Below are 26,718 nucleotides of genomic sequence, written 5' to 3'. Positions count from 1 at the left end.
AGCCACTCTTGAGGTAGATCAATCTGGTCCATTTGTAAATGGTAAAGTGAATGATGTAGAAATTACTTTCCTAGTGGATACAGGTGCTACCCGTTCTACTGTTAGATCAGTGGAGATAGAAAACCTTCCTCTCTCTGGAGAAAAGATCCAAGTAGTAGGTGTAGCTAATCAGCAAATAAAAACAGATTTAACTGAACCAGTTGAAGTTGAAATAGGTAAATTTAAAGATATCCATAGATTTGTAGTTTGTGATAGCAGTCCTGTAAATCTATTAGGTAGGGATATTCTCTGTAAAATGAACTGTGCAATATTTTGCTCACCGGATTGTATAGAGCTTCAGACTCTAGAAGAAGATGGGCTTTACAAATTAACAATGTCAATGGTTGAGGCAGAAGTAAGTAAATTATTTCCTGTGTTTGATAAGAATAATTTACCTGAAGAATTAAAAGACACAGTGAATGTAAAAATGTGGGATTTCACTGGAGATGAAATGGGTTTGATGAAAAACGTAGACCCAGTACAAATATCGGTAAAACAAGGAGCAGATTATCCAAACATTCCTCAGTATAAAATGAAAGCAGAAGTAATTGAAGGAGTTATTCCTGTAATAGATAAATTCATAAAACAAGGTGTTCTAAAAGAAATCGAGAGTAGCCCATGAAATTCACCGATTATGGGAATTAAAAAGCCAAACGGAACTTTCAGAATTGTTCAGGACTTGAGAAAGGTTAATAAAATTGTTGTTCCATGTTGCCCAGTTGTACCAAACCCAGAGGTAATTTTATATCAGATTCCGCATGATGCAGAATGGTATACAGTTATTGATTTATGTAACGCATTCTTTACTGTTCCATTGCATCCAGAAAGGCAACAAATTTTTGCGTTCCGGTTCAAAGAGCGTATTTTAGCGTGGGGTAGAATCCCTCGAGGGTACACCGAAAATCCATCCATTTTTAATCAGTTGTTAAAGAAATCATTGGAAAATCTGGATTTACCTGGAAAATCTACGTTAGTGCAGTATATTGATGATCTCCTTTTGGCTGCAAAAACAAGAGATAATTGTGTAACAGATACCATTACTCTTGTAAATCATCTGGCAGATGAGGGACGCAAAGTATCTCCTGCGAAATTACAGTTTTGCAAACAAGAAGTAAAATATCTTGGTCACAGAATTGCAAAGGGAATCAGACAAGTGACAACAGAAAGAATAAAAATGATTCAAGCAATGTAACCTCCAAAACACAGAGACAGGTTAGAATGTTTGTAGGAATGGTAGGTTATTGTTGCCATTGGATTAGTGGATTTTCAGTAATTGCAAAACCACTGCAGAGACTGACAAAAGCAGACATAAAAGACCCGATTAGCTTAACAAAAACTGAATTAGAAGCTTTTGAACAGTTAAAGAAAAGTTTGTGTGAAGCTCCAGCATTGGGAATGCCTGAATATGAAAAAGAATTCGAGCTGTATTGCAGTGAAAGAGAAGGAGTGCATTATCAGTTCTGATTCAAAGACATGGAAAATTGAGAAAGCCAATAGCATATTTTTCAGCTGTTCTTGACCCTGTTGCAAAAGCATTACCAGGTTGCTTGAAAGCAGTAGCTGCAACAAGTGTAAGTTTGGAACAAAGTGAAGGAATAATAATGGGATTTCCTGTAAAAGTATATGTGCCACACTCAGTTGAAATTCTCCTCACTAGAAGCAAAACACAACATTTGACAAACAATAGGTTAACAAAATATGAAAAGGTTATTCTTGGATCAGATAATGTTTCAATTGCGAGATGTGTGAATTTAAATCCTTCAACATTATTGCCTGACACTACTGAAACAAATCAGAGATGAGGTTGATCAGGAATGCCTGGATGTATTAGAATATTGCACTAAACCAAGACAAGATATTAAAGATGTCCCAGTAGCTGAATTAGATTAAGTTTTGTTTGTTGATGGTTCATGCTTAAGAACAGATGAAGGTGTTCTGAGTGCAGCGTATTCGGTGTGTACAGTTGCAGATGTGATTGAAGCTTCCAGTCTCAAAGGAATTCGTTCAGCTCAAGTAGCAGAATTAATTGCTTTGATTCGTGCATGTGAATTGGGAAAAGAGCAAAAAATTACCTTAGTGACTGATAGTCAATATGGTTATGGTGTAGTCCATGACTATGGCCATCTCTGGTCTCAAAGAGGTTATTTAACTTCTGCGGGATCACCAATAAGAAATGCTCAACTAATCAAAAGATTAATTGATGGAATTCAGTTACCAGAAGAAATTGCTGTAGTAAAATGCACAGAACATAAGAAAGGAGAGGATTACATAACAAAAGGAAACTCATATGCTGATTCAATAGCAAAATTTTGTGCAAAACATAATGTGTCAGTTAATCGGAAAAAAAAATGAAATGTTTTGAACTCACTTTTGCTAATATCTGTAGTTGAGACTTGGCAAGGAGTAAAACAGTTACAAGATGAGGCGAGTGATGAGGAGAAAGACACATGGTTAAAGGCAGGATGCAGACAAAGAGAAGAATATGAGGTTTGGGTTTACAGAGATGATAGAGCAGTAATGCCAGATAGTATGATTTCTGACATGGCACGCATGTACCATGGTCCAGGACATACTGGAAGAGATTCTATGATTAGATTATTTAGGCAAATATGGTACAATCCAAAATTCAGAATAATTGCAGAATCCTTTTGTCAAAGATGTCTTATCTGCCAACAGATTAACCCAAACAGAAACACTGTTGTTAGCATGGGAACCATAGGACCGGAGGGTGGTCCATTTACCAGAATACAGCTTGATTTCATTGACATGCCACCTCACAACAAACTCAGATATGTCTTGGTGATAATCTGTTTGTTTTCAAGATGGGTGGAAGCATTTCCAACACGTCACAATGATTCAATTACTGTGGCAAAATTGCTTTTTAGAGAAATCATACCAAGGTATGGATTTCCAGTGTAGATCGAAACAGATCGCGGCACACATTTTGAGAACAGATTGCTAAAATTGATTTGTGAAGCACTGGATATAAAGAAACAATTACATTGTGCTTACAGACCAGAAGCATCAGGGGTTGTTGAGCAAGTGAATGGTACAATAAAAAACAGAATAGCTAAAATGTGCTTAGCAACAGGAATGAAGTGGACAGTTGCACTTCCACTTGTTTTGATGTCTTTGAGAAGCATTCCAGATAGAAAAACAGGATTGAGCCCTCATGAGATTTTAATGGGCAGGGTCATGAGGCAAGCATTTGTTACAGTTGATAAACTGTTGAGCATTAATGATAGCGTCATTATGGATTACTGAAAAAATCTATCTGACGTGGTGACTTCTGTGTTTCATCAGGTAGGAACTGAAGTATTTACAAAAGAGAAAGGACAAGCTCATGATCTGTTGCCAGGAGACTGGGTAAGGACAAAAGTACATCGAAGAAGAAATTGCCTAGTACCAAGGTGGCAGAAGGCAAGACAGGTGATATTGGTCCCGACAAATGCAGTAAAGTGTAGGGGATTGAAGAGATGGATCCATGCTAGCCACACCATACGTGTGCCAGCACCTGAGAATCCCGACGAAGTTGAAACAACAGCTGATTCAGAATCAGAAGAAGAGCCTGAAAGAAATCCAGATCCTGAAGATCGACAAGAAAGTCGACATCTGGAAGATTCAAATACGAATGAGGCATTGAATGAAGAAAATGATGAAATTGTGATACAAGATTCTGAAGAAGAAAATGACAAAGATCTGCTAGATCAAGAAGCAGAAAGTGAAAGTGAACAAGAAGTAATTCAAGATCAAGATCAGGAGAGTATTGAAAAGCAGATTGGAAACTTTGGAAGAAGGAACGAAGATTCTGAAACTGGTGAATTGGAAGTAATTGAAGAAGAAGAAGAAGAAGAAATTCCGAGTACCAGCTATTAGGATGCTGTTCCTAACAAAGTGAAACTGCCGAGTAAAGAAGTACCTGAATCTGAAGAAGAATCTGACACAATAAAACTGATTATTAATGAATCAGCTGATAACACAGAAAGTGAAAGAGATGACAGTGGAGATGAATCAAAATTGAAAAGATCAAGGAAAAGAGCTTGGAGAGTGGAGTATAATTTAGAGGAACCGAAAAGGAGGTTAACAAGAAAAGGAGATTATTGGCCAAATGAAAATGAAGGCCTGAAATTTAAATTAGTGAATAAAGCAAAGGAGCAGGTGAATGAGATCACAGGTGAAAAAAAAGAAGACTTAAATAAAAAAAAACAAGCAGGAAAGAAAATAGAGGTGATCAACAGCAGAGCAAAGAGAATAATAAAGCCAAATCAGAAGTACAAATCACCTGAGTGGACCTACATAATAATACCACCAGTAGTAGAAGTAAATAGTAGTCAACGAAATTTAGATGATGAAAGTGATAATGATTGATTTTGTTCATTAGGTGACACGAGGTTGAAGAAATTGTGTTAGGTGACACAAAGTCGAAGAAGTTGTGTTAGCTGGAAAACACATTGATGTATGACATAAGGTCGAAGAAAACCTGTTAGTAAATAAAATTATCTGAAAAAAAAGAGGGGAGTATATTTTGTAATTTTTCATTTTTTCTTTTTCTTTTTCTTTTTAGGCTTTTGATTGAAAAGTAAAGATGCCTTATACTAATGATAATTCGAGATGCTCAATTCTTAAAAGATGTTGCAAATTGTTTTCAATATGTGTTATATTGATAATTTTAGTTTGGTTAATTTTAGCTGTCATTTTTCCTTTTGGAATAGATAAAGAGATGTATAAAGCTAACATGACTAGTAAAATTAGTAAAATTTTAGATAATCATGACAAAATTGATAAGACTAATAAAATTATTGTACATAAATCGGAGATTCATCAAGATAGATCTGTGGGAGATTTTTCTAGCAATACCTTTTCAAGACTTTTATTTGAATATGTTAAGGTGATGGATGCAAAGGATTGTTACATCTGTGTGAAGTTACCTGCCTGTCTGAAGGTGTTACATATAATATGCTTCCTCTTACTTATGGTATAACATGTAGTGTAATAGCTAGTTTGTTTTCTAAGACTGGAGGTTTGGAATATTATTACTCTGATTTTGATGAGATTTTAGCAAATTTAAAAGTTGTAGATAGCTTGAATAAAGTGAAACATGCTAAACAGATGAGGGAATTTTTCCTAACAACTAGTGAACTCACTTACGAGTATGCTTTTAGAAATAATTTAACATGTAAATTGATAACAGAAGAAAAGTCATTCTTAAATATAGTGGAAGAGAGAAGGGCAATTTAAAAGCGAAATGAGATGTTAAAACATACTAAGTCAAAATTTTGGCAGATGGAAGATGAAAAGCTTAATGGTAGAAATGAAAATGTTGCAATTCATATAGATAAACCTGTTAGTGGAAAATGTTGTATAAGAAGAGATAATAGTTTGTTTGATAATTATTTTGTAGGTGCAAGTCAATGTGAAGACACTTATCGTATTATAGGGGGTTGGGGATTTAAAGGAGGCAAAGATCCAATTTTCTCTGAAATTTATTTTATTTGTGGGAATAAAGCTTATTACAGTCTCCCAGACCACTGGTATGGGACGTGCTATGTAGGTTTAGTTTTTACAATTTTTTTTCATGTAGATAGAAATGCAAAAGGTTCATTTGAAATTGGCAATCATTTGAACAGATTTAGAAGGGAAAGCTTTACAGAAATAATGGGAGATATATTTGGTGCATTAATACCTATGGTAGGAATAACCCTGAATGCAAATACAATTAGAAAAATGTCCACAATTGTTGATATATTGTCAACAGACACTGCAAGTGGATTTCAATTAGTGAACACAGAACTTATTGCTATGAGAACTATGGTGATGCAGGATCGTCTTGCACTAGACATTTTGCTAGCTAAAGAGGGTGGAGTCTGTGGAATTTTACATGTTAAACATTGCTGCACTTACATACCTGACACAATTCAGAGTATAGAGATGTATATAAAGAACATAACTGAGTTGCATAGTGAAATAGAAACTTTAGAAGATGAGAGTTTTTCAGAACGTTTAAGAAAAAGATTTGCAGTAATTAAACACTGGTTTCAAAGAGATTGGTAGTTCAATCATAGGTAAAATAGTTTTTCCTTTAATAATCATAGCTATAGTGATACTTTTGTTAAAAATTAGTTGCATGATACACAAGAGAAGAAAACACGTAATAGAAAAGAAAAAAATTTGCAAGCTGAGAAAAGAAAAAGAAATAGAATTAGAAGAGTTTAGTAGAACTCAATATGAGAAATGCAGAAAATCAGGTGAATCTAAAGTCTAGAAATACTAATATTAAGAAAGTCCAAAACATGTTCAAGGGTTGAAAATTTATAAATTTTGGGTATTATTTGGTGTTTTAGAAATCACCAGATGAGGGAGTTGATGGAGCAAGGTGAAGAACAAAATTTTGTTCAAACTTGTGAAGTTAATCTCTCATAACAAAGTAACCAGATTAATAAACTTGTGGTGAAATTATTAACCAACTTAGTTTAAGAAAACATACATCATTACACGCAGGATAAACTAATGTGCTTTATGTTGCAAACGCAAAGAAAAATAATAAATTAACTTTGTCTATTGTCTTTGTCAGTATTAAATGCGGCAGTTAAGTTAATGGCATGTGCTTATTTTATGTGCTTATGTTATGTCTTTTTGTGTTGAAAAAGCTCATGGAGTTTGTGCAGTTCGAAAAGGAGAAGTAAATATAATGAAGCCTGTATGTGCTTTGCTAGGTAACATAATTAACAGGATTAATTAGTAAAGGGGGAGGGTAACAGAATGGGTCTCAATTCTTTAATTAATTGATATCTTGTGTTTGTTTAATAATAGTTTCCAAAGTGAGGCCTAAAGATGGTTCAGAAAATATGGCTGCCAGAGCTGCAGATGCAAAAGCTTGTCCAGTGTGAACTATTTACACATGCGCAGCTGAGAAGATTTTTGATGCATTGTCATTGTGAATTAAAAAGCAGTTCTTTGGTCGCTTTGAACGTGCTCATGGAGAGATGGCCCAAGGACAGGAACTTGATTTGTCTGCCAAGGTTAGGAAGTGAACGTTCAGAACTCGAGGAAAAGTTACTTTCTTGAGGAAGCTGAAATACATGGAAGTGAAAGACAATAGGGCTTATGTAAAGCCTGGACTTGGCCAAGAGTCGGGGATGACCAAATCATTTTATCATGAACTGACACAGGACAGACAATGAAAAGCTCGGATTTTCATAAAAGAATGTAAAATGTAGAAAGTTTAGCTAGAGAAAAAGGTATAAAACCTGACACAATGAGCAAGGAAAAAAAACTATTGCTTTCCGATTCCTGAATGACGTGACACGCTATTGGACTTTGGCGCACGTAAGGACAGCAGACTTTAAATGATATTTTCCTTTTCAGGTGAAGTAAGAAATAGACAGGGAAATAGATTTAGGGAATGGAAACTGTTATTCTGCTAATATTTCATGATTCTGAGTTTGCTTGACAATGTCAGTTTATTAAATTGTTTTCTTATTAAAACTCTGCTTTCTTATTTGCTTATAAAATAAAGATTCTAAAACGTATATGCTTTTTCCTTATAAAAATAATAATTAATAAATTAGATTTGAAAAGACAAGCTGGTCTTGTTTATTCATGGTCTAGTTTCCAACAGTTGATCCAATCGCCTTAAGTGGTTTGATTAATGAATAATAAATGTTTGAAACCATGGTAAAGAAAGATAAACTGCAGTTGTATATAATACTATAAATATATTGCGAATAGTTTTGATTAATCAGACCACCTGATTCAGTTGCTCAAAAAATTGTCTCATTGGTGTTATGGGCCTGTATAAGTGTTTGATGATTAATGGTGAGTATTAAGATGATAGGTAGCGTTTGTGAGACAGATTTTCAATCAGAGCGCTGGATCAATTACAAAGCCACACACATTTTGATTTGTGTGGCTTGGTAAATCCCAGCATGGATTTTTAGCTGGGTCTACACCACAGAGGTGATTCAACCCCATTGGTAAATTTGGGGTTAGGTCTCAGAGCGATTCTGCTTTGAATAGCTCAGAGCGATTACGCTTTGAATACCAAGTGAAGAAGACTGAAAAGGAAGTCTTTCTTGAATGTAATTTCTACTGGACTATTACCAGTAAAGTATGAGGGTATATCCTGACATTACCCTTAGCCCTTGCCAGCAGACAGTAAAGTATGTTCAGGATGAAGAGTCCTGGAATGAGAAGTAAAATTAAAACTGGCATGTTTGTTCATTGCTTGGGAAACATCACATAATTCATTCATGGCTAGATTTTCCTAAATTAAGATAGCAGCTCTAGTTTCTGCTCTTGTACCTACTATTAAATGGCCCCAATCAATGTTTAGAATTGTTTAGGTCTCTGCGTAGTATTAACATCCCCCTTGTCTTTCTTGCTTAGTAAAACCCTGAATATTCTGTGTTGTAGCAAAATACAAGGGGATTCTACTATATAACTTTGCCCACTACGCATCAGCCAGGTGGATCTAGACAAGACTGTATTGCACCTAAACTGAATTGATTTATGGACCAGAATGAGGAAACCCCTGGGAGCATGAAACCTGGCTTGAGCAAACCTGGTATGCTTCTACATTTTAGCATTAACACTGCTGGTCGACAAAGCAGCCAAACTTGCTTTTCTGCAATGGCTTTATTGACTATTCAGAGGCCTTTAGAGGGATTTTCTGAAAAAATCCTGTTATATGATGAATCAGCCAGGTATTATTTGGAGAAATTCAACTCTGGCATGAAGGCACATGGTATTGGATAGCGTAAGGAAAAGGAAAGTGTCACATTTATAAAAACTTACAACAAGGGTAGGATAATCATGCAATAGCCAAATCATACACTAATATGCTATCTTCCATGGCTATGCCAGTTTTCCTGGTCATCCCTCTCAATGTGTGTCCTTCCTTATTGTATGGAGTTCTGTTATCCAATAGAAGAATTAATACGTTTTTAGATGCTTGCCAAAGTAGTTGTACTATGGGATTACCACTACCACAAAAGAGAATGGGATTTTGGCAGATACATCTTTCCACATTTATTTGTGGATTAATTATGAATTAGGCTGCAGAAGTTGCATTGAAAGACTGTATCATGATGGAAATAGTGAGGGAAATGCATTTTAGGTCACTTCTCAGCGACAATACCGAGGAACATGGTGGTCAACTAGCACACAGATTGAGAGCTCCTTGTACTTCTGTTGGAGTCAACCAAACTTCCCAACCACATTACTGTAGGCTTCATATTTGTTAACCCCCAACTGTTGTTGGTTTGATGAGGGTGGTGAGAGGTTAGCATCCAAAGGTGTTTGCTGGGACCATCTTTGTGGGGTAGCAATGTAAATACCTGAAAACAATGGTCACACCTTCTACTTTAGGTAACACTGTTGCCACTGTGTTACTTAACACTTTAATATATCACATGGAAGTAACACTTGGCTTTACCAATGGCCACTGACTGGAGGAAAAAGCTATGTGGCGAAAGAAATCTCCAGGCAGACCTGACATCCAAATTGTTAAGGAACCTGGCACTCACAAAACCCAGATTTTAGTAGATGGAGAATGATTCCAGGAACAGGACTCCTGGAGCAGAAGCAGGATTCTAGGAGCAAATAACCAAGAGGGAGACCCACCACCATAGTCAGGAGAGATTTTGTGACAGAAGCTACTGCTAAATCCAGCTGCATTTATAATGTGAATCAAGATGTAGGTGAAAAAGGAAGCAGGAAATAAAAGCAAGAAGTAGTATCTCTAAAACAGGTTGGAAAGTGTTCTCATTACACACTGCAGAGGTGACCATTAATGGTATATGTGGAACCAAACATGTCACTTCCTGTTTCTTCATGGAAAGTTTGAATAGGGGCCATCTTGTGTAAGAAGATTTATACAGATATGGGATGATAAGGAAATTCAGAGAAAGTATTGGACATTGTATTGGAGATAAGATAATTACTAATGCAGTGTTTATTATACTTAGATGTGGAACAATGTATAGTGTGTCAAGAGGGGCTTCCAGAAAGAGGAGCATGCGCCTACAGGGACAAACATAGGAGTTTGCCTTATGACACATGCCAACTACAGGGAGACTGCTGCAAAATGTGTACCATGGCCAGAAAACCTGTGGACATAATATTATACCCTCTCCTGAGGCTCTGGTTTTGTAATGAAACATGCAATAGAACTTCAGAACCGAGGCAGGAGCAGGAACAGACTAAGCCACAACGCAAGAACGTTCACCAGGAGGATGCTCTTTCCTTTCACTCTAAAACTGAAGGCTGTCTCTAAATGTTTGAGGGTCCCAAATTTCTAGGACTCAATACTCCAGGTGACTTTAAATTATCACCAGTGGAGGAGCTGGAACTTCCTTTTCCAAGAATCGGTAACATATGAATAAAGTTAAGAAACATGGAACACTAGATACATTCCCCAATGTGCAGGTAATTGGATATGAAAAGCCACATAATTGATTTGTCTGATAATGTAGAATGGTGAAGAAAATCATGGCCTAGGTTTGAAAGGCAGAGAACTGAAAGGATAGCCAAATACGATTTCCAGAACAAAAGGTTGGAGCAGGCTTTTGAAATTGGGTGGCACTCATGGGTATATCACCTCTAGCCTTGTGAAGATTTTTAGCAATATTGTGTTATAGTTCTTTGAACTGATTGAGATATTTTTTAGTAGCCAGACCCATAGTGTTAAGTCAAGGAGAATCTGGAAATACTTGAGGGTGACAACCTTGAAAACAGAAGAATGGCAACACCTTAGTGGAGTTGTGTTTGCTTTTATTATACAGAAAATCTGGCTCTTGACAGATCATTTAACCAATTGTTTTGTTTAGTCTTAAAAAAACATCATATGTATTTTTCTAGGCATTGGGTCACCTTTTCAGTTTGACCATTGGATTGGGGCGATAACCAGATAAAGGGTTAGTTAGAATCAGAGGGCTAAGCAGAGAGCCTTGTGAAAGTGAGAACTGTACTGGGATCTCCTATCAGAGATTATGAGAGTTGGAAGGCCTGGAAAAGTAAAGTTATCCATGATGCAACCTTGAGTTTTACTAAGGGTTGATGGAACCTTCTTAAACGGGGTAAAATGGGCAGTCTTGAAAAAAGAATTCATTGTAACCATAACCATTTGATAAAAACTCTGTGCCCCACTTCTGGTGGTAAAGAAAGTAAATAGCCAAAAGGTCTAATGTGTTGATAATTTCCTTGAGCACACACCAAACAAGAGGTAACATTTTCTTGAATATCATTTGTCACCCATGCCACCAGAGAGACCTCAAAACTAAGTCTCACCTTGATTTGAAACCTCTTTGTCTAGAAACGGCAGACTCATACCACATTCTCATGACTTCCTATTGGCATTGTTAAGTAGGAGTTAATAAACCTAGCTTTTTGTTGAATGTAAAGACCATTGTGTTGTATTAATGGTGTCTTAACCCAAACTAATCCAAATCTGAAGGACCAACAGAGATATGTACTTCTTCAAACGTATGTAAAATCGACTCTATTGGTCCAATAATTCAGTTCAAAGGAATAAGATTTTGACAGTAAGTTGTTGGAGAATCAGGATTGCATCAAGAAAGAGTGCCTGCTAATACATTCTAAAATTCTGGTATGGGAGTGATGAAAGAAATTATACTGGGAAAAGCAGGATGCCTGTTGGACTTTGCCCTTTTTGCAGGGTCATCCCTGAATTTTTTGCCCTCCTCGTGTATTTGGTCTGACCTGTTTTTGTTGGTTTTATAACTCTGGGCACTTTACCACTGCTGATCAGTGCTAAAGTGCATATGCTCTCCCTATTGTAAATTGATGTATGGATTATTGACTCCATGAATGGCTTATTAGATTGACTGTCAGACCCTAGTACAGCACACTGCGGGTGCCCAGGGCTGGCAAATCAAATGCTGCTGGTGGGCTTGCAGCACTGGTTGTGCCACCCACCGAAGCAGCCTGTAAAGTGTGTTTCAGGTCTGCCATTGCCGAGCCTGTGTGCAGTCTGGTACTGCCATTTTGACTGGGCAAGTGCACCCACTCGTCAGTCCCTAAACCTTCCCTTTTTGGAATATTAGTCACTCCTATGGTAGGCCCAAGGGCAGGGTGCATTCTAGGTAAAAAGGTAGGTCATGCCCTGGTGAGTGTAGCATGTCCTAATAGTGAATTACAGCCATTTTCGTTTTTCACTATTGCAAGGCTACCTGTTCCCCATAGGCCAGAATGTGCAGTTCGATGAGAACATCTTACACATCTTAACTGACTCAGGGAACTATGTAGAAATTCAAGTTTAGTATGCCTGAACTCAGAATGATAAAATACATCTTTTAGTGAAGTTGGTTTTAACATTCTGTGTTTGAAAATACCACTTTTAGAAAGTGGGTATTTTTTTGCCTAACTATCCAAGCCTGCCTCTGCTAGGTTGTGTATTCCTTGTCTAGAGTTTGAGTGACAGGGTCTGGGGGATTCCAGGAGACAGGGTGCGTCAGCACAGGGCTGAATAGAGCTATCTGCATGTAGATGGGTGGGAGGAGTTGCACCTGGGACCTGAATATGGCTGTGCCTAGCTTCCACAATGCTGGCTCCACCTCCTGTGGTGCGTCTGATGTCCCTGGCCCACACTGTCAAAGGAAAGAAGGAGATTTGTCAACAAAGTGCTCCAGCACTGCACATAACTGGTTTGGACTAGGCACAGACACTCTCTGCCTCCAGAGACAAATGATTTGCTAGTATAAATATGGGGACCCAGACCCCAGAATTTTAGAAAACAAGACAAACCATTGCTGAGGAGAGGAACCAGAGAAACTGAGGAGGAGACTATCCCTAAGCGGAGTGCTGTTCGGGGATTGGCCTGCAGTGGTTGCCTGACTGCCAAATAAAGGAGAAAGGACTTTGAGCTACTTTCAAATCAATTTGTAAAGGATCTCCAAGGGCTTGAGATAGAGCTTGCCTCCTGCTGAAGTCTCCGGGACAACAGACTTCACCAGCTCCCCTGCCTTCCCTTGCTGGGAATTAAAGCGCCTGCTGTTGAGCTAGGCCTTCTGAGAGACTGCGTGTCACTGGGACTGGAAGCGTGACTCAAGATGAAGAAGCGTGTCGCTGCCGCAGCCATTGTCGTTGCATCACTGGAAAAGAGTGTTGCAATCGCAGCAGATGCGATCGCATCACCGGAGAAGCATAACGCCGCTGCCGCTGTCACCATCGCATCACCCGAAGCGGCTTGCATCACCGGAGAAGAGTGTCGCTGTCGCAGCAGACGCTATTGCATCATCGGAGAAGCATGTCGCAGGGCCTGTCACGGCTCAGAAGAATTGCTGAGTCGCCGCACGGCTGTCTGGCGTGTACGCATCGTGACACATCAAGAAGATGTAATTTTGTTTCATTTCACTGAATCTTCATTGCATCACGGCGCTGCTGGTCGCATCGCCACGGAAGCGCAGTAAGAAACCGATGCATCCCCTCCCAATGTGGAGAAGAACCGGTGCATCCCCTACGCAGCAATAGGGACCCGACGCACCACCGTTCTTGCATGTAAGGAACCAACGCATCACATTCCCTGCAACACTTTCGTTGTATAGCGTTACGCATCCAAAGGGACATTGAACTCAAAGTGTCGCATTTTACATCTAAAGATAACTAAGCTATTTCTACCATTTTTAAAGCACAGTATTGTGAATTTTTGTCATTTGTGTTCTTGTGTCAAGTCTATATAAAAAGACTTATTTTTATACAAAAACTTGTGTGGTGTCCATCTGTAGTGTTGTCACTGGGTTACTGTATGAGTTCACAAAAGCTTTACACACTGTCTCTGAGATAAGCCTGTCCGATCAGACGGCCGGATCAGGCACTCCGATGAGTCTTCCGTGCAGCAGCCCTCCAGGCACACGATCAGGCCACAGAGCAGCAGGGCAGGGCGTCGGCGTGAATGTCTGCACTTGCTCTCACCTGCCAATGAGGTCAGCTCTCCCCCAGGTCGAGGTGCGAGGAAGCAAGCACTTGATGGGAGGGTTCCTCACGATGGCAAGTCTCCGAGGCACCCACAGCCGCAGGGAGCCCCCGCCGTCGCTCCACAGCAGCACCATCGCCTAAGGTGCACCTCGGGGCTCTGAGTTGAGGCTCAGGTGTAGCTCGAGTCACCACCGTCACCGAGTTGGCCCAGGTCTGCTCCGGCCAGCGCGGCCTCTCTAATCGCCGCCCTCTGTCTCGGTGCAGCAGCCCCCACGCTCCGCAGCGGCGTCTGAGCCGGGCTACTGTCCACCACTGGCGGGCTCAGTTTTACGCGAGGCCGGGGATGCCAAGCCCCGCGCAGGCTGCAATCAAAATGGCCGGGCCTCTTCAAAGGCGGCAGCTGCAATCGCCGCTCCGGCAACAGTTTTCCTATAAGGGATGGAGAGCAAGGGAAGGAAATTCCACAGCATTCTTAATAGTCCAAAGCAGACCCCAACTACAGTCTGAACTTGAGCTTTCATAGAGAGGGTGCATCGAACTTGACTCCAGGGGTTTTGACATGGAGACAGATGACAGATAGGGGGGACATGTCTTGTGGCCACCATGTATGCCAAGCTCCAGGGGGACGTGGCACGAAAAAGATAATCTTGGATTTCTCGGAGTTTCATTTTAAATGCTTGTCACTAAACTAGGAGAAGACTTTTGAAAGACAGGAATTAATGTGAGTGCCGTTTAAATCAGCACCCTTCTCACATGTGAACAACAACTGTGTGTCATCAGACACTAGTTTAGCCCCAGACTCTTCGGCAAGAGGAGCAAGTGGGGCCATGTACGAATTAAATAGTGTAGGTCTCAATATGGAGCCCTGAGGGACACCCACATTCAAAGGCGGGATCTCTGCAGTAAAAGGAGGAGACCAGATGGTTTGGGAGAGGTTGGCCTGAAAGGATGTAAACCATCTCAATACCGTGCCACCAATACCACTCTCCCTAAGTCTGCAGTAATCTATTTTGTCACTTTATCTTTTTCACGGAGTCACTCCTTAGTTGTTATGACATTCACAGAAAGGCATGAAAATGGTGTGCCGTAGGGGTGCAGGTGATTCAACCGTGCTGCGCACACTAGTGAATAGGCTCGGGGGAGGAGCAGCAGTGAGGCTACGTAATACACATTGATGCCGCTCATTTGCAACAAGCAGTACATGTCATGCAGAAATCACTAAGTACCACACCAATGTACCAGTGAGCCTGCCAACAAATCAGGCATTACGTAGTTTTGACTCATGTCTCCCTGCACTGTCACAGGTGATTAAGGATATGCACTCTGCGCTTGGATGATGACACCCCTCCGAGCCCCAAACACACCGGCCCAGAAACAGTACAATTGGGCATCGTGGAACGCACATTTGTCGTGTTGAAGTCACGTTTCAGGTGCCTGGACATCACTGGTGGAAGGCTCCTGTACAGCCCAGACATTGTGCGCAAGATCATCGTTGCATGTTGTGTATTGCACAGCATATGTGTACGCAGCAATGCACCATGGATACAAGTGCCAGATGCACCGGACGACGTTGATGAAGATGAGGCAGGTGGACCACACCCCACTGCAGCCGCAGCAAGAATAGCCCATAGGGACAACATCATTGACAATTTCTTCACATGTTACCGTCACATTGTGACAGTCCTTAGCAATCATGTGACAGTACAAAATGCCCACAGGCACGGCATGTGCAAATAAATGCATTCCAAATCCAATTCCCTGAGTGCATGTCACTCTTCTGTGCAGCCCCTCACTCAGACAAGTGTGAGTGCAACATGTAGTGCTGTCAATTTAATAATTTGTAAATGGATGGTGGGTGTGTCACCTCTGTGCAGAGAGGCTATTTAGGGTGTCCCGTATTCGTGCTGCCAGTTGTGTGTGTCACAGTTTGTACGGAATCCAACTCTTTGGTGTTTCACATGTGTCCCAAATCATGCCATATTGGCTGTCATTTGTGGCATACAAATGACAAAAGGGCTCCTATTGGGGTCAGATTTATGTCACCACGATGCACCATGTGACTTATGTCCCACGACATGGGCAACATGTACGTAAGAGGGAGTCACTGCCCCTACATTTGCCCATGCTTTCATTATTGGTTGATCATGGACATGACACGTCTGTGTGCAGGAGGTGTTGATTCTCCCTCTGCTATGTGAAGGGGAGATGTGGTTTCACAGAGTGTTTCTTGTAGGTTTCCGCAGTTTACATGCAGACTGCATGCCAATGTACATTGTGGCTGTTTGTGAGGAGATGCCCATCTGATGCGGGAAAATGGACATGTGCTCGTACATTGTCATCGCACCGTTTTTTACACAGCTTTTATGGTGCATTTTCTCACTTAACACATGGGAATTGCAGGCCTGTCATTGGTTTTCGCTGGTTTTTGTTTCGCGATTGGCCTCACCGCTACTTTTGTTGGGTTTGTGTTTTGCATTATTTCGGCATCGCGTTGTGCTTACCACGGACATTTGACACGTTATCGTGAGCCTATCGCATTGTACCGCCGTGTTGAGAATGTTACTTTAACACAGTGTTATTTTCCCACGATAGACTGCGATATGCAAAGTTGCGGTAAGCTAATTTTGCGATGTTTATCATACGTTCTTGTGAATATCCCCTTTCATGTAAAGTTCTTTACGGCCCCTCAAGCGAAGTACATGTAATGTCAAATACTATCAATACATAAGATAAAGGCAGGTAATTCCAGTCAGGCTCACAAGGTCTTTGAACTATTCACTACTGTGAGGACATCTGATACAACGAATGATGGGGCATATTACCAACAACTAGCGATAATTATCGCTATGTTGGCTTAGCAGCAATATTTTTATCACCGAGCTGCGGCGTTTTTTATCGCTTAGGAACCTTGCTATTATCAAGGTTTATTTCCTAAGCGATAAAAATCTGCTGAAATGCATGAATATCGCTGAAAAGTCAGCGATATTCTTGCATTACCGAGCTAATGTTCTTAGCCAGGTTATCCACCTACCATTGGATAACATGGCTAAGAACTGCTCAGGGGCAGGTGTTAGCTTTTGGAGATAATCGCGCTTAGCACAAATATCTCCACAAGTTGGTAATAGGAGATAGCGATGCTAGTGACTGTTTCCAGTCGCTAACATCTTGGCACGCCCACTTTGCATGTCATTAGTGATAAATTTCACTGAAATGCAAAGCGGGGCCCAAGATGGTCGCTATCTCCTACTAGCTGTCGCTAACTGGTATTAGCGACTGCTAGGTAATAGGGAGATCATTTTTTCTCCGCTTTCTTGGCTTTTAAAGCCAAAAAAGCGGAGATAAACCCCCTTGATATCCTTCTGAATGCTCCTATCGCAGCTTGGAGACAGAAAGAGCTTTATCCACTTTTTGCAGAATAACCCTCATAGGGTTGCTATGATAGGGTAGTTCTCAGAACTCATCTTTCTTTCGCTCTTCAGGTTGTGTCAATATATGCATTATATGAGAAATGTTCCTACCTATTCTTAACCCCTTCGATGCTCATGACGAGCTCAGCTCGTCATGCAGTACACTGCTCGTGTGCTCATGACGAGCTGAGCTCGTCATGAACAATGGGAGTAAAGGATCTGCAGCACAGAGGGGGAATTGCTGCAGCACTGATGGTTAATCTTAATCCTTCCTTGAATGTCCCCATAAACCCCAACTCAGGAAGCCTCTTAGATCCTTTCTAAATAAAAAACGTTTGCTACACTAACATACTTTCTATATTTTGATGGTCCTATTCTAGCAAAAGAGATTTCCACACCGTCTACTGCTTGATGTATTTTACAGGTGTTCTAAATATCATCCTGGACATTGGCTCCCTCAGTCAGAGCCAAGGTCAGAATTGGTGATTTTTTCCACTGTTTAAGATGATCACTTGGGCATCACCTTACGCTGTCACGTTATCAGCCGCGGCCAGTGGAGGTAAGAGCGGTGGGGACAGGTGGGGGATTTCGACATGCGACCACAGAGGAAAATTAATTATTTATTTAATTTTCCCTAGTGGTTGTCTGTCGAATCCTGCTCCTCCCCAACTAGGCCCTACTGCTCTTACCTGCATGGGCCACTGCTGCACGTTATGGTAGTTTATGGCAGAACCCTTAGAGGTTTTACCACTTGTACACCCCTCTTCCTAGCCCTCACCCAACTTCTTATATGCTTGATAATTATGCCAGAATTATAGAGGAAGGCATGCGGAGGATGTGGAAGTATGTGGTACACACAACAGTGATTTTTGTACTTCCTATTCCAATTATAACCTTTCTCTATGGAACAAAATCAACCTTCTCGGTTCTCATTTGCTTTGATTGGAGTAAACAGAGACGAAAAGAGCCAACTAGTGGAGACCAATCAGGAGAGTTGAACGGGGGCTTGGATATCCTTGTACGCGGTCAGCATCTGAGAGCTTTTTCTTCTGGCTGGGCAAAACACTTTGGGCATATTATCAAGCATGGCGTTAACATTATCGCCGCTTTAGCGGCAGGAAACTGCAGCTAAAGCGGCGATAATGGGCTTGATAATACGACGTCGAGAATTCCCATAGAAGCCCAGGTTCACATCAGAACATGGGCTACTATGGCAATTCACAAAGGCGTATTATCAAGCCCATTATCGCCCTTTAGCGGCAGTTTTCTGCCGCTAAAGCGGCGGTAATGTTAACGCTGTTTCTTGATAATATGCCCCTTCATTTTCTTTCACCACCTCCGCTTTGAAGGACGCCACAACGGTATAGCAGGAGGGATTGATGGACTGGAAGTACAAAAGCCGCCATAGTAGGTAACATAATACGGCATAAGAGAAGGCCAGTCACAAATGGAAGACCAGCCAGAGCCTGAAAGCAACCGCAGTGGACTAAAAAGCACACCGAGGCAAACATATCTTTGAAAATAAAGACAACAATGGTTGGAAAAATATTTTATTTCGATTTAGACATTATTTGGCATTTTTAAACACGTCTTGTAATTATCTAAAAACAGTTCTTCATGATAAATGTATCAAAGCCAACTGCTATTATTTCAGAAAAGCAATTCCACAATGCAGATTACATTTGAATTATGAAAATCTTCACAATGCGAGCGGTTCATCTCTTCTCGGAAGGACAATGTAAAATATATTCAACACTTTGGTTTCATTGCTGTCATGCGAGGGATTGTTGAGGTCTACACGAAAGTAATACAATTATAGTGCCATTTATCGTGCAACATATTGGCAATAGATGTATTTATAATATATCACATGTATTTAGGAGGAAGACAATGCAGCACAATATAATTCTGCAACGTTTTCAAAGTGCTTTGATTTGAAATACTGTGGGCCCGATTCACAGAACTAACTTAAGACAAGATCCTAAACTTACTACTTTTGACATTCACAGAAGTTAGGATTTTGTCTTAAATTTATCTTAAGACAGACCTAAGACAGACTTAAGACAAAATCCTAACTTAAGTCTGCCTTAAGTCTGTTTTAAGACAAAATCCTAACTTCTGTGAATACCAAAAGTAGTAAGTTTAGGATTTTGTCTTAAGTTAGTTCTGTGAATCGGGCCCTGGGAGTTTTGCCAAAATTGATGTTGAAAATATCCATGTTTAACGTTAAGAAGATATGCTTCGCAGAAAACGAAGATACATTTTTCTCTGACACATGCGTACAGTGCATAGAAAAGTTCCACATAATGTGCGCTTACGGCGAAAAATTCAATTTTCTTGCATAGATGTAGGATGCAAATATGTAAAATAGAGTGATTGGCACTACACTGGGAACATTTTGGCTTGGCAAGATTCAATGGCAAGTGGAGAAAAAAACAAAAACTGTGCACATGAAAAGTAAAACTGGGAGGTCTGCTACTTATGCGAGGTCTGCTACCTATGCAAAGGCCATGATTTAAGGACTTAATAGGCGGAAACACCCTAGTGCACACCCCTAATGAAAGGATCCTCTTGCGAGGTGCTCAACAGGTTAACTTACGTTGAAGGACTATGGCAATACAACGTACACATATAACCTGAGTTTCCTCCTACTTATTTATAATTGTAGTATTATGAGAGGGTGGAGAAGGGCAAAACAGGTGACATGTCTGACCTTGAAGTTGAGATTGGATGATGCATGGCAAATTAGCACCACTGATTTTGGAGAGATGGAAGACACCAATGCCTAGATTTACTAATGCTTTGCATCAAGTTTGCGTTACTTTTGTAACACAAACCTGATGCAAAGTGTCATGTTGGGATTTACTATTCAATGCAAATTAGGATTTGCGTTGGATAGTTTATTAAAGTAAAGCAAATTTGCGCTGTACGCTGATCCGTGTTACTTTATGTCAAGGGGGCGCTCCATGGGTACTGCATGGGTGTTCCCATGCAACCACCCATGGGTTTTGATGCAATCCCTACCGACAAGCAATTGGAGACAGAAATTTTCACCAAAATACTACGCCTCCTGAGGAAAGCATTTCTCTTCATTTTTCCTAGTTTGCATGGGTGCTGCCTGGGACAGCACACATACAAAGCAGGAAAACTGTTAAAGGATAGTTTGTGTGCTGGAAGGGTACCGTTCCAATACAAAAACTATTCATTACAGATATCGCTCACTCCAGGGCCGGACTGGCCGTATCGGGCTCCGGACGTTTCCCCAGTGGACCGCCAGGGTGGGGGCCGGTTTTGTTTCCGGGGGCCAGCAATATCAGCCCCCTGGACAAAACCGGCCCTGGCACACAGCCCGGCCCTAACCCCACTCCACCTCCTCTGGGAGGCCGGCCGAGGAGTTTGCCAGGGCCGGTTTCGGTTTCCAGTCCAGGCCTGGCTCACTCTTGCACTGTGGTGCAAGGGTGTGTGCCTGGTCACAGGGAAGCCAAACGTGTACCAGTGAAGGGACAGAGGAAACAGCACCACCTCTTAGTAGATATTGCGCTATTCTTCTTTTAACGAAATGCAGCTATTCAACTTTAATTGCTGCGCTTTTACTTTCTAATAAATCTGGGCCCATGAGCAAATATCTGAAATAATGCCACAAACATCCTTGGATTCAACCCACAGTGTTATGGTTGTGTGATGTCAGCAGACCCCTTGAAATGCATTGCACATTCTGAGGTACTTTTCTGTTTCAAGGAAGAAGTCTTCACTATCTTTTCTTAATGTGAGAATTTTGTATTGCTTTCTGTTTATACAGGTTTGGAAAGAACCTGCAGCAATTAGTCCCAATAAACTCTATTGGTGCTTCATGTTCATTGAGGACATGCTATCCCCATCCAAATTATATAATGTTGCTGTTGTTTTCTGATCCCATCCGCAGAAGTTTTATAAAATGCAAATCAATCACTCTAGCTGTTAAGCTATTAATCCTTCTGACTAAAAAAATTATACCAAAACAGCTAATCAGGCTTTATCCTATAAGTCTAATTCAAGATGTTTAATTTTCTTTGGATCAAAAATTATTTACTATTAAAGTGAATGTCACTGACGGGAGATTTAGTCTGGCCACTGAAACTTGAAAGGCCTCCCAGTCCTTCTAGTAAAAAGCAACCTGGGGAAGGTAAGCTCTCTCTTAATTGTTCTAGAAGCTGGAGAAGCAGACAGATGAATGTGGAAGTGGCTGAGGCGAGTTTGAGGACCGCCCCAGATAAAGCTGGGAGTGTGTGTACAAATTACTATGAAAGTCCCTAAACTGCAATAAACAAGTCAACATTTATTCGAAGACATTTGACAAAATATCCTGAGAAGGGACTCTTTGAAACCACATTAGTCTATTTTTCCCCCAAAAAGGAGGAAAAGTTCCACAAACGCAGAACCTTGGTTGAATCCTCGGAAAATGAGCAATTCATTGCAAGTGTGGGTCTTGAATAGCCGCACAGAATGAGGTCTGTTGCGGATCACAATGTGGTCAAAGGTGCTGAACATGACTGACAAATCGGTCAACATTGACAATCTCGTGACCCTGATCAGCCATTAAAAGATCACATCACACTATCTGAAGTGTGGTCTCCATGATGGGGTACAAGATATACTGGTCAATGGAGACCTTAGGTTAGGTGGTGGCAATCTTATCTACACCTATTGCCAAGAAATACAAGGAAGATACAGTGAAAAATATTGGGTCAGCAATAATTAACTTAATTAGCAAAATGGGCGACGGATAAGTTCATTAAATAGGAACCTTTCCTTAATCAAATGAGGGGTATAGAGCCATTACGTTCTGTGCAAAATGCACATATAGAATTTCTGTTGCAGAAAAGTACTGTACGTTTATAATTATTGGAAATTCTTGATGTTGTCTAATATTCCAGCGATCCTCATCCAGAAAGACCTGCCCCTAACAGCATAGATAAAAGCCCATTTTAACGCGTTGCATACATTTTCCAGCTAATGTATAATTGGTAAGCGATCCTCAAGGATAACATTGATGTAGAATGACTGACTTCTGTTTGCACCCTTTCAGACATCTATCAATATTGGTGGGTTCGGGCTCACCTTGGCGGCCACCTAGGGCAGGAGTCTATTTATGTAAAACACACTTTTTACAGCTCCGCATAAGACCTCTTGAGGCAAATCATGGTTTAATGTGTTAGACTTCTGCTTTGATGAGCAATAGGTACCATATCTAAGGTTCAGCAGTCCTCTTATCTGAAAGGCTACAGCAGGAATTCAATTCCAAAAACATGCTGGCTTGGCATCGCTTTTAACACAATGCCAACAAGACATTTAAGAGCAAGTAGATAGTAGGAGACAGAAATACATCATTATAGTCTGCAGACTCCTACTCAGGACGAATGTTTTTTGAGGTCCTTTACATACCCGAGATCTAATAAGTACATGATTTCTACCTTAAATAGCATTTCAGTTTCCGCTTAGACCTGAACTAGCCAAGTAAGAAAAGGGTAATATGATAAGTGGCTTAAGGCTGATGAGCGCAGGACAAGTAAACTTTTTCACTGATCATGAGTATTTTATGAGTCACTATTCACACTTTAATATTTTAAGGGTCAACCACATTCACGAGTGTGACAGAAACACCATGATAGCTCATGTATGTTTCAAACACTGATCAGGTATGAAGTGGTCATAGGTCACTGGGAATATGCCTCTCAAACCAAGGAAGCAGGTATTTGATAAGGGAACCAAGAATATATAATCTTTTCAAAAAGATTATGGAGTTTTTAATTATTAAACGTTTTGCTTGGAGTAAGCCCAGGTGGGCACCGCCCTATATCCAGATTGCCAATTGTTAGCCTTGATTCTGCCTCAGCCCTCTTTCTTCCATCACCTCGCATTTGATGTCACTTTACCTCACTGTGCAGGTTTTCGACCTTGCCTTTTACCCTTGTCAATGATTTTCTGCCTTTCTCTCTCTTGGCCACAGTCTGACTATGAAAAATATGTTCTGGTACCCAAACACCAGCACAAATTCAACCTTAATGCCCAGATTTGGGTTTGCGTAACTTTTTTATGTATACGTAATGCAATATCAAGGTTTGTATTCATAAAGTCGCGAAAAATTTTTTTTGCTTTGGTTTGTAACTAAAAGTAGTGCAGAGACAGGTAGTGCACAGCCGCAAGTTATATGACGTCAAGGGGGTCCATGGGTGGTACAATGGCTTTACTGCACATCCACCTATGTAATTTGACTCAAATCCATGTCTACAAAGAACTGTAGACATGGATTTGTGCCAAAATCCTGTGCCTCCCTGAGGCTGACGTAACAAGGAATTTTTTTTAATTCTCCTTGTTTTTTCCTCTTCCGCAGCACACACGCAAAGATGAAATTGCCTTAAGGTATATTTTTTTGTGAAGAAGTGACTCATTCCTGCACAAAAATGTACCACAATGCAGACATCTTTATAAGAGTGTCTGCATTGGAGCATTGCAGATGAATGTGCGCCAGCAGAAGGGGCGGCTCGTCCACAATGGTGGAGAAGTGTCACCCCACTGGCTCAGAGCCATAAGCAAAAAAAATTAAACAATATTTCAGTATTGTTTTCGTTTCAAGCCGCTGGCTCAGCCGGTGTGTGGAGGGAGGGGCGGGAGGATGAGGCATGGGAGATGGGTGGAGGAGTGCTAGTGCACTCCCTAGGTGCTCATGTGTGTTTGGCCGTCCTTCTCAGGCCAACCAAAACTCACATGCGCACTTAGGTATCTCTAAACTGACTGTATTGAACAGTCAAGTTAGAGAAACCCCACAGACTTCCTGGTCTCAGCAAGGCGTCTTTTTAGCCTGCTTAGGCCAATGGGACAAGGAGTCTGTGACTAGCCTGCAGTGTCTGCTGGAACAAGGAAGTCCCAGCACCAAGGTGCGATGTGGGAGGCAGCCGACAGCAGGTAAGCTGATTTTTTTTTATAGTTTAATATTCTTATGCCCTCCCCACCCTTTCCCGTGCCCCCTCCGGCGCCCCCCAATCCCACCTCTCCACTTTGTGTATGTGGCAGCCGCCAATGGCCAGCACAGGCAGAGAGCAGAACTGTGCCACTTATTTGTAGATATAGTACAGTTCTGCTCTCTTCAGTTTATGAAACAAAGCCTTATCTTTGCTTGCAACCTTGCATTGCGCCGATGCAATGAGCCTAAGTTTATGACACACACAGGGGTAGTAAGTCTTTTGTTAAAAGTGCCCCGGATTAATCCTTGTCATTTCCCCCCACAGAATACTTGTACCAGTGGATGGGAAATAACACGTTTTGGGCAAATTTGTTTTTTCAATACCGATTCCCACATGTTCCTCTCTCTGTTTCACATTGCGAGGTGCTTATTTACAAGCCCCTTGCGCCACCGGTGCATCACTTTTAATATGGGAAAAAGTGACTTAACTGCGGCACCTAGATTGAAGAAAAAAAACGTTGCAACTGCAATGGCGGAGTAAATTCTGTCACAAAGTCACCAGTATTTCTATGCGCACTCTGTTGTAGGGAATACACAGGCAGTTGGATCTTGTGTTGTTTGAACTCATGAGGATAACATGCAAATGGTAAACCCGAGAAACTTCTCATCGCATCACAGACCGCAACTTCACTCTACACAGCTCACTTTTATAAGCACCCAGAAGAGTTCTGACAACAGAAAGAAAATGGCGGAAAATGAACCTCGATTAAATGCCACGCTGCTGATATGATCAAGGACTACTCATTAGCACCACATAAGTAGAATACTTTCAGATCCCGGCATCCGTCCCAGAGGCTGAAAATACTGTCACTTTATACAAGAGCACTGACACAGTCGCTTTTAAAACAGCTGGGTTAGTACAAAAAACAAAATAGGTACGGTTAGTGTGAAGCTTTGGTGGAGCGAGTTTCCTGCTCCCACAGGGCCGTCCGTTGGAGATAATAGGATCCGCCCTTCAACTGCAGGATACACTTTTCCCATCACTGCAATGTAATTGGAAACAACCGAAATGTCGAGGTCGCCTGTTGGGAAAGAGACAGATAATATTTAATCTTTAAGATAATACTGGCAAAACAATAAATAACAATGCTTGGTAGCCTAGCTCATTTTATTAGTTTAAGCCATGTTTTAGTTGCTTGATTAGACGCGTACAAACTAGTTTTCACAACGTGTGTCTCCGTGGAAGTTTTAGTTATCAAACTGCTAATTTCTATAGATGTCTCTTAGTCAAAGGCAGGGGTAGCGGAAATGACGTCATGCAACCTTTTCCAGGCCTTGACATTACGTAGATGACTCTTGTGCCTCTCTCTTAGGGGCATATTTACAAACCTCTATCGGCCCCACCACCTCACTTTTAGTGACGTTGTGGTGGCGAAAGGAGCTTCGCCTTATTTACAAGGCAGGGTTAAGCCACTTAACTTGGCTAAAAGGTGCCTTGTAAATAAAACCCCCTTTCAGCCTGTACTTAATGTGAAAGGGGAGGGCAATGGGTGTTGCGGTGGGCGTTCCACTGCAACACCCACTGATTTTGATGCTGTCTCCTATTTAGAAAGGTGGCAAATAGGAGGTAGCGCCAAAATTAAGACCAGGGAAAACCTAGTCTTAACATGGCAAAACGAGGATAAAGGCTTTATTTCTTCTTGTTTTTGCTGTTTCCATGTGTGCTGAGTTGTGCAGCACATATAGAAACATCAAATTGCCATTGATTATTTATGTGCAGGAAGGGGACCCTTCCTGCACATAAACAATACAGAAAGTGTATGTTTTGCAACTTCTATGTGTGCTGCATTATGCAGCACAAATGAAAGTTACAAAATGAAATTTAAATATTGTTTATGTGCAGGAAGGGGAACCTACCCGCACATAAACAATCTTCCCCTCAACGCAGACTACCATGCACTATGGTGCAAGGGTATCTGAGTTGGCGCTAGGCTGCTAAATTTAGCACCAGTGCAGGGAGATATGCAGGGCAGCACCATATTGTTGTAAATATGGTGCAGTCTGCATTTCTGAAGTGGCAGAGTGCGGCGTTTAGCGAGGAAGGCTAACAGCGCACTTCGTTATAAATATGCTCCTTAAAAGCAACTCATCCTATTTTTCCCTGAGGGTCTTGTGGAAGCTACAGAAATTACATGGGTCTCCCAGTTGCTCCCTTCATGAACCCTAGGACCAGGGGTCGAGTCCCATGCCCGGGGAAGAACCTGCGGACTTCCATGATATTTAAACTGAGAAAGGAAGTAAACAGAGGAGGGCTTCAACGACAAACCGTTTAAAGTCAACAATGAAATATACAATGAATTGAGTAACAAACTTAGGGGCATATCAGCAACGTTTTGAGCT

At 41.0% G+C, this 26,718-nt stretch overlaps 1 protein-coding gene across 3 annotated transcripts in view; it reads right to left on the bottom strand.

The window, feature by feature from the left end:
• The window catches only part of NT5E (5'-nucleotidase ecto), a 428,517-nt gene that overhangs the window by 32,919 nt on the left and 368,880 nt on the right, over window positions 1–26,718 (bottom strand). Inside the window, exons 9-11 of one of the 3 annotated variants that reach the window (XR_015296621.1) lie at window positions 21,176–25,400; window positions 19,558–21,129; window positions 18,913–19,320 (exon numbers count right to left, since the gene is read on the bottom strand). Coding sequence is in view for 2 of the 3 variants with exons in the window: in XM_086926573.1 (XP_086782699.1) it covers window positions 25,219–25,400 (182 nt within the window). In the remaining variant the exon portion in view is untranslated. Of the gene's footprint in view, window positions 1–18,912; window positions 25,401–26,718 lie in introns of those variants that run through there. The other 2 variants (XM_086926572.1, XM_086926573.1) reach the window with 2 other exon arrangements.

This window comes from Lissotriton vulgaris, chromosome 6, assembly GCF_964263255.1.
Source record: "Lissotriton vulgaris chromosome 6, aLisVul1.2, whole genome shotgun sequence".
In the NCBI taxonomy this organism is placed as follows: domain Eukaryota; kingdom Metazoa; phylum Chordata; class Amphibia; order Caudata; family Salamandridae; genus Lissotriton; species Lissotriton vulgaris.
Note: the sequence above shows the minus strand (reverse complement) of the source record. Positions and strands in the feature narration are given on the sequence as shown.